Genomic DNA, 7,881 nt, shown 5'->3' on the forward strand with positions numbered 1-7,881 from the left:
TCTTGGATGCAGCACGATTTCTTGCCTAACTTGCAAAGAACAACAGGTACACAAAAATGACTACAATAATGAATGAATGAATACTATTAATGTGCTAAGGTGCCAAACAATGTACAGACACAAAAATTCATTACCACCCTGGCAGGAGAAGGTGTTTATCTCAATGAAAAGATCATCAAGGCACTGAAGGGAAAAAAGAAAAAGAACATATTCAAACCAAATTAAATTGCATATGATTGAAGATCCCATTAGACCTGGAAAGGAGGGATTTGGCCCAGGAAAATCACTCCTGCTTTTCATTGTAACACAACATACAAGACTTCTACATTTGTGGTGCTCATTGAACTTGGAGATGGCAGATGCCTGACTCTTGTGTCACAGTATGGGAACTGAAACTAGGGTTACAACTCACACTGATGGATATTTTAGCATTTGTTGGCCTATCAAAGCACTGCAGAAGTCTTCACCATGCACATATCTTTTAATGTGACTGGACCATGGCTAATGTTGATGCAGCTCTAGCCACAGAGCTCAGAATACACTTCTGAAATAACTCTAGGGGAGCAGTGGTGTAGGTATACCACACAGATTGTAGTAAAAGGGACCATGATGAAATATGACTTGGCAATTCTCTTGTCACTATATATATATATATATGCTATATTATATGCAAACAGTATTTAATGAATGAGCAGTAACTATTAAACACTCACCTACTGCAAGTAAAATTATTAGCATGCCACTTGTTTGACTTATAGATGTAACATCCGTCTTTATCCAGGAATCCTTATACATTTTCAGCTGAACAGAATACCATCCTTGTCATTACACATGCACTATTTAACCACTGGCAGGGCGTGGTCGTGGCAGTGTTTCTTTGCCAGGTTTTGTAATATAGCCCTACTCAGCTGATTACAAATTGCACACTTGCTAAAACTGGGCATTTTCAATTGTTCACCAGGTGACTGCTCAATGAAGTCTCACCTTTCATCAGTTAACTTAATTCATATGCCTGAGAAACTTAAGGTGCTCCAATTACAAAAATGACATACACCATACAGAACTCCCCTGACAGACAAAACAGTGTTGTAAAAGGGAAAAAAAACACTCAAGTAAATTTGTTAAATGCAATATAATTTACCAGATTTGAAATCTTAAGGCATGAATAATTTACATTGATGTACATTTCTAACAGGCCAATAAAATACATTAACAGCGTATCTGAAAATGATATTTTCCATAGAGCCTAAAGTTGCATGATTTAATGGACGAGATTGTTTTAAACATTTAAAATCTAATGACATGTCAAAAAGGAAAAACATAAGGAAAAAATGTAAGAACTCACAAAATAAAAATCCGGTTTATTGTCGTACAACAAACTTCACACATACAAACAGGCCACAATAAACAGCAATTTTAAAGACCAAAAAGAAAAAAAAAAAAAAAGTAAAAATCCTTTTCTTTGGCCTTGCCATCTCATACAAACCAACTAGTTATGGTACAACTAAAGTACATACACAAAGTTACTGGAATGCTCTGAATTTAATCGGTTTTGATTTTTTTTTATTATTTTTTTTTTTTACAAGTAATCTGTTGAGATAACATGACATGGTCAAACCACAAGTAAAGTCTATTTTATAGAGAAGCATCAACTTCAAAGCACCGTTTGGTCACCAGAGATCATGGTCAAAAATGGCTGACCTCCTAACAATATGTACAAAAATATAAAATGTAAATAAAAATACAAACAAATTATCCTTTTTAAAGTATTTCATTAAGAAGGTAGAGCCTTGAAGTCTGGATTGATTCTAAAAAATTTGCAGTTGGGTGTGTGTGCATGGATGTTGGACTCTACTTGATGATGACCACATTTGTCTTGGACCTCACCCCCTCCTTCCCCCAACAGACAGGTTGAGGAGAGGAGGGGTAGGAGGGGCTCAGCAGAGTGAGAAACTTCTAATCATCAGTTTTCTGCTTCTTCGTTCCAACATCATCCTGTAAACAAGAATATTGCCATGAGATTAACAGTTGTATCACTGGGAAATAAACATAAGTGTTCTCTGCATGGAATCCACTTTGCACTTGAATGTAAAAATGGACCTTGTATGCGTTAGTCCATACCTCATCATCATCATCATCTTCAGCTGCTCGTTTCCCAGTGCCTCCTTCAACTTCATCGTCGTCATCATCATCATCACCTACAGACAGAAAAGCCCACTTAAATGCAATGAACATTCATTTGAACAACTTCCCCTCTTCACAGCTGTACCACATGTAATAAAAGGTCAGCATTTTCAGAGTTTGTGAGTAGTCAGAGGATGGTGTGTTACACTTACCTTCGCCATCATCTTCCTCATCATCCTCCTCTCCCACATCATCATCATCCTCATCATCTACTTCATTTTCTGGCTCTCCATTCTCCTCATTCTCCTGTGGGCAACCAAAGGTCAGTAAATTGAATGAGCTAAATACACGTGCCAAGAAAAAGTGTGACAGACTTTAAAACAAAAATATATCATGCCTCCAAACAAGACTGTCTGTATCCTAACACTCTTTGTAAAATTACTTCTTTCACTCATGAGAGAATTTTAAATGGAGCAAGATTTCAGGACAACGATACAGATGGAAACTTACTGCATTTCCATTAGCAGGTGCATCTTTTCCATTTTCTGTTTCCTCAACAAGTTTCTTTTCTTTAAGGTCCTACAACAGAACAGACAGAAAATTGGTGAGATACGCAAGATTTTAATCGAAATTAAATGCATTTTAACACGTACAAATATTTTGATTATGTACAATTACAATAAAGTAAAGGACCATCATTTGAATATCACTAGTTAAAATCCATGTTTAGTAAAGTTATGTTGTGTACGTACAGGGTGACAAATTGTAATCCCATGATGAAACAATTCATTCCTGTGTATCACTGTTTAGGGGGAGAGAAATTAATCTGTCCTTGCAACTGTGTCCATAAACGCCCCCTCTGCCTTCTCTTCCTCCTTCTCTTCCTCCAGAGCATGCTTTCATTTTACATTTGAAACGCGACACTTCCATTCTTCGCATCCTATTGGTGGTGCTTCTTGTCTACTTCCCGCCTACGTGAATCGCTAGAAGTGTTGTAATTTGATACGCTGAACGCGTTGAGTACTGTAGTTTAGTGAATATCGCTCACTACAAGGTAGCAGGAAGACACGCCCGGGGAAAAGACTCTAACTCCCAGAGTGCACTGACCGATTATTTTAACAGCAATGAAAACGTAACAACGATGCAGCCGACGAGAAAGAGGCAGGTCAATTTAGCTGGATCGAAGAGACAATAGAGAAAAGAAAAGCACGTTTCCCTCTGAATCTAACTGACCTGAGGGTAAAATATTTACCAGCACCAGGTACTTTCAATTGATCATATTTAGAAAAATTCTGAAAATTTGGTTACTTCTTTACAAGAAAGCTTTTTGAGCATCTTAAGATTTTGCCATTTTCATCATAAAATGTGACTCAGTCCTGCTAAAATGACTGCACTTTTCGTTTGGACGTCTCCCTCTCAAAGGTAAATCGCTTTTATTCATTAGTTTCGGTAATCTTTAGCTTTTAAGCCGGTTACCGGCTGCATCACGCTAGCACCGCCTCCTTAAACCACTACCAGTGCATTTCAATCACTAAATTCTATAAATAAAGCATTCAGAGCAACAGCTCCGCGCAAAAAAGTGCGACGCTTCCATTTTCAATTCCATTCATTATTGATGACATGCGCTCGATCTTGTAAATGATGACAATTCTATGTCCCTAGCTAAATGGTTCGTTGGGGGGTGTCCATCAGGTAAATACGGCATTTCAAAAAATATGGTTAATCGAGTTCGAATAATGGATGGCCACAGTGTACTGTGGAAAACCTTGACAAATGATAAGTAGCCGGTAGGCTACTACACTATTAGTGCTTTCGGTAAGTGCCCACCTCCCTGGGTGAAAGTAGGTTACGGAGGTGCAAGGCACCGGTAAAGGGGGTGGAGAAGATGACGTTCCTACTCTCGTTCGCTTCGACTTTAAACAATTAAACTTTGCGCACATATCCTGCACTTATTAGGTTACCTTTAAGCAAAGGTGTGTAACGTACTGCCGCGAGAAGCGCCGGGTTGGCCCCCCAAATCCAACACACGAATGACCCCTTTCATTGATAGCCTTACAACTGGGAAACGAAAACCTGAGCATCCATCGTGCGCCTTAACTGGTTTCATTTAGAAATGTGAGGGAAACCGTGTCGGCAGCAGACCTCTACAGCTGAAGCAGTTCTCTCCCACATCACAGACGTCCGAAATTGCGCCTCTAATTATTCTAGCATGCTACATGTACGATGCAGAGACCTACATCGAGAGCAGTTCCGAAACTGAATAGCCAATACCGAGGATTAATTTATCTAGAACTGCTCTTCATCAGTAGGCTACACATAACGGGTCATATTATGGCGCTTCATACAAAGGCTGAGGTTAGACAAACCTTAAAACTAGACCGAAAATTTTACTCTAGGCTGGTGCTGCTCAGCTCGTGGAAATCTCCAGTCCGCAATACATACCTTCGTCTCTTCAATAGTACAGGGTGACTAAAGTGGAGCATCTAAGTTTATTTTACTAATTACTTCTGGAAATTGAATCACTACAAGCGTACATACATAAAGCACGCATTAGGCTATGATTTGCATGCTATGTAGCCCACACAAGCAACATTAACAGGTTATATTCCCGCGAACTGTATCCTAGTTCAACGCACGAAATAGATCTTAACAGAAATACAAAAAAAGTGATGAAAATACTTCGAGGTGTCAAGCTAACTTATGATAGATAAGGATGGCTCTAGAACACGACTCCAAATGCGCTAAGGTCGGTAAATGGATGCGGCCGGTAAACAGCCGATGAAAAACAATGCAACAAGGAAAAATATAGATATACATTCTGTTGATCAAGATCGACTTTGTGCGGATTTGTTCTTAAAAATCCAGAGCTCCGCTTCACGTTGGTGTTCAAAGAGGAACCAACACGCTTGTATAAACAAAGAACCCGCGCAGACTTACACTCCGGACAATAAGGCAGTGCTTGCTCCTGTTTCTGTTTCTTGTTTCAGAGACTAACTTGAGACCGCTTGTTCAAATTTATTTCCCGTAGGCTTCAAGTAATCCCAAAACCAGAGACTTGCCTTTTAATTTCCAATTTGAATAAGTATACTCACAACCCATTTTCTGGTTTTAATATAATTCTTGCAATTAGTCGCTTACTTCAAACTATATTAACCCACGTAAAATATCGACGTAAAAGAGATGTATGCAAATTAATCCATCATTTGTGACAGAAGTTCCCCTGCTTACCTTTGTGGAGATCTCCGAACTGGTATCTACTTTTGTGTCTGCCATTTTATGTCCTAACGTTTGATATCTTTTTGTGAAATCGAAAAAAAAATAATAAAAGCAATCCACTTGCAGCAACAATAATAGTCTACAAATACGCTATTAAGTGCCAGTGGCAAACTCACGCGGTGGGAGAGCCTTTAATATAGAGTTGTGGGCGGAGCCAAGGGACGGTTAGTATAATACGATTGGCCAATAATCCCCGATATGTGTATTTCTGATTCGTCAGGGTGGAACAATGGATAGTATTTCTAAACCAAAAGGGCACGCCTCTGAACCAGCCCCTGACTCGTTCGTGTAACGAGTTTCTGTCCGTCCTCAACTGCTCGCTATACTTTGACGGATTAGTAACCCCCATCCTGAAAGAAACGAAAGCTTATGAAATTGATACAAAAACTTTTCAAACATTCTAACCATACTCTAAGTAGATGGCTGAAGTGAATTCATTTGTGATTCGTAACATTCAGAATAGGAAGACAGTACTGTAATCTATGTCATATCTTAAATTGGCTAGCTACACACTAAAGGCTATTTTATAATTAGGTAGACTATGTGTATTTCAGTCCTGGAAAAATGTTCTTTCTTGTAAATTGCAGGTACATGTCTTAAACCTTGTATGATGTTTATGCCCGTTTGCTCAATGTTGATTGGCTAGGCCATACACTTGCTCATTTCAGAGTTTAAAGCTCAATTTTGGGCTGGCATATCAAAAAAAGAGATTACTTTTAATTTTAGTACGACGTAGTTAGTGTGTCACTGAAACACCATTAAGTATTTGGTCAGATCAACTACTGTCCGTATAACTTTCGCCCTTTCGATTACCTAGCTAAAACGAATGTGTTACTCTGGATCCCCCAAGGATTGACAGATATAGCGCCTCCCCTGTTCTTCTGCCTGTCTGAAATATTAGTGCGTAGAGCAGTGCGCATGTCGCGTTCAAGTACATTAGTTTGTAGACTCAGCTAGATAAAGTGAAGGTCGACGGCACACGTACACAAATTCCCTTTCGAAGGGACTATCATTTGACCGTTTTGGGTGTGTAACGATTTAAGACCAAAGCTAGCCTTTTAAAGGTCGAGCTAAAACAATAAAATATATTTTCCATTATCAGTTTGACAAGATAGCTTTTCAACGTAATATTTTTGTAGGTTAACAGCGCGATACTGCATCTGATCACTCTATTAACACACAGAGGCATATTTTCTAGCTAGAACGTTTGTTAAAGTGTTACTTTAATGCGAATAACAAAGACGCAGATTTTTGAGGGACAGGGGTACAAGGCTTACCCTACCAACATGGCCCATCGCTACACCAAAATTCGTCGTAGTGGTGAGTGTGTGATAAAGAACCATTCCCATTGGTCAAGTAACTGGAGCGAACACGTACTTGACGCTTTGCGGTCATTGATTGGACCATTCGAAAGTCTATCAATCTAAGATCGGTCACATGTAAAACCTGGAAAAAATTCAGTGTATGGACCTTCACATGTCCCCGTAACAAAAGATACGCGGGACTGTCTTATTTGATTCACGAACTAATAATTTTAAGACCGAATACTTAAGAAAAGAAAAAAGGCTATATAATTAATGATTGATAACAATTGAAAACCCATAAATGCATCTAAGGACAATACCCTAAATTAATGTTTTTAGATGCATTTGTGGATTATCATTTCGATTTAACAATGCGTTTCCCCTGTGGGTTTGATTGAAACAAGCTTTCTGCTAAGTAAGAGTGTACACAGTATTAACTCTGTGCAGTTGAAAATGCTAATGAAAAGTAGAAAACGGAGCAGGGGAAAAATTACAGGTGACATCTGCCTGTCTGCTCCCGCTTAATTATACCGTGCTCCTCATAATCTGATGACTACACATGCGCGCGCAATTTACATTTCACAAATTTAACATAAGCAGAAGTAGAGTTATTCTGTGAAGTGTAAAGATGGAGGAATCGTTTACTATTGACATTTTCAGAAATTCCAGGTAATGGGATATGTCACGGATCCCTATCTTATTTCATGGTAAAGTATTATTAAGAGGTGTAAACGTCGTTACATTTGCATGCGTGATCCATTCCTCTGACCCAATGGGCTTCATCATTTAACACAGTCATCAAAGGCATGTGCCTAAGAGAATACGGTGGTGCTCCATTCCATTTCGTTTCACTCGTACATATACTTTCATATGTCACTACACATGATCTGAAGATTGAACAATGATGCAAACTGTATTAAGAACAGTACCATTCAATACAGTAATGTATAACAAAAGAAAACATGATGACAATGGTTAACAGCTTAATATACTGTCTGCTCATTGTCAACATGCAAGCCTATCTGCTATTTACAACTTCTGGGAGCAATTTCAATTAGTTATTCAGTGAAAATATTAATAAGACTGGTGCCACAGGTAATCAAGGTGATCTGTGTATGATAGATTATATGCATGTTACTGTAAACTGTTCAGTTGTCTTGCCAAGTTAAATGATATT

The 7,881-nt window shown here is 38.6% G+C and overlaps 1 protein-coding gene across 2 annotated transcripts; it reads right to left on the minus strand.

Annotated features, from left to right (window-relative positions):
* Nucleotides 1-1,341: 1,341 nt before the first annotated feature.
* ptmaa (prothymosin alpha a) lies at nucleotides 1,342-6,734 on the minus strand. 2 transcript variants are annotated; one of them, XM_036521510.1, is made up of 5 exons: nucleotides 6,678-6,734; nucleotides 2,635-2,703; nucleotides 2,337-2,430; nucleotides 2,122-2,198; nucleotides 1,342-1,995 (listed from the first exon to the last, which is right to left on the minus strand). In XM_036521510.1, exons 1-5 carry the CDS (start codon nucleotides 6,693-6,695, stop codon nucleotides 1,957-1,959), a joined length of 297 nt encoding a protein of 98 aa, XP_036377403.1. In that variant the 5' UTR covers nucleotides 6,696-6,734; the 3' UTR covers nucleotides 1,342-1,956. The 2 variants fall into 2 exon arrangements, with proteins under 2 accessions (XP_036377403.1, XP_036377402.1); XM_036521509.1 differs by lacking the exon at nucleotides 6,678-6,734 and adding an exon at nucleotides 5,353-5,521.
* Between the last annotated feature and the right edge of the window lie 1,147 nt (nucleotides 6,735-7,881).

Source organism: Megalops cyprinoides, chromosome 2 (assembly GCF_013368585.1).
Source record: "Megalops cyprinoides isolate fMegCyp1 chromosome 2, fMegCyp1.pri, whole genome shotgun sequence".
In the NCBI taxonomy this organism is placed as follows: Eukaryota; Metazoa; Chordata; class Actinopteri; order Elopiformes; family Megalopidae; genus Megalops; species Megalops cyprinoides.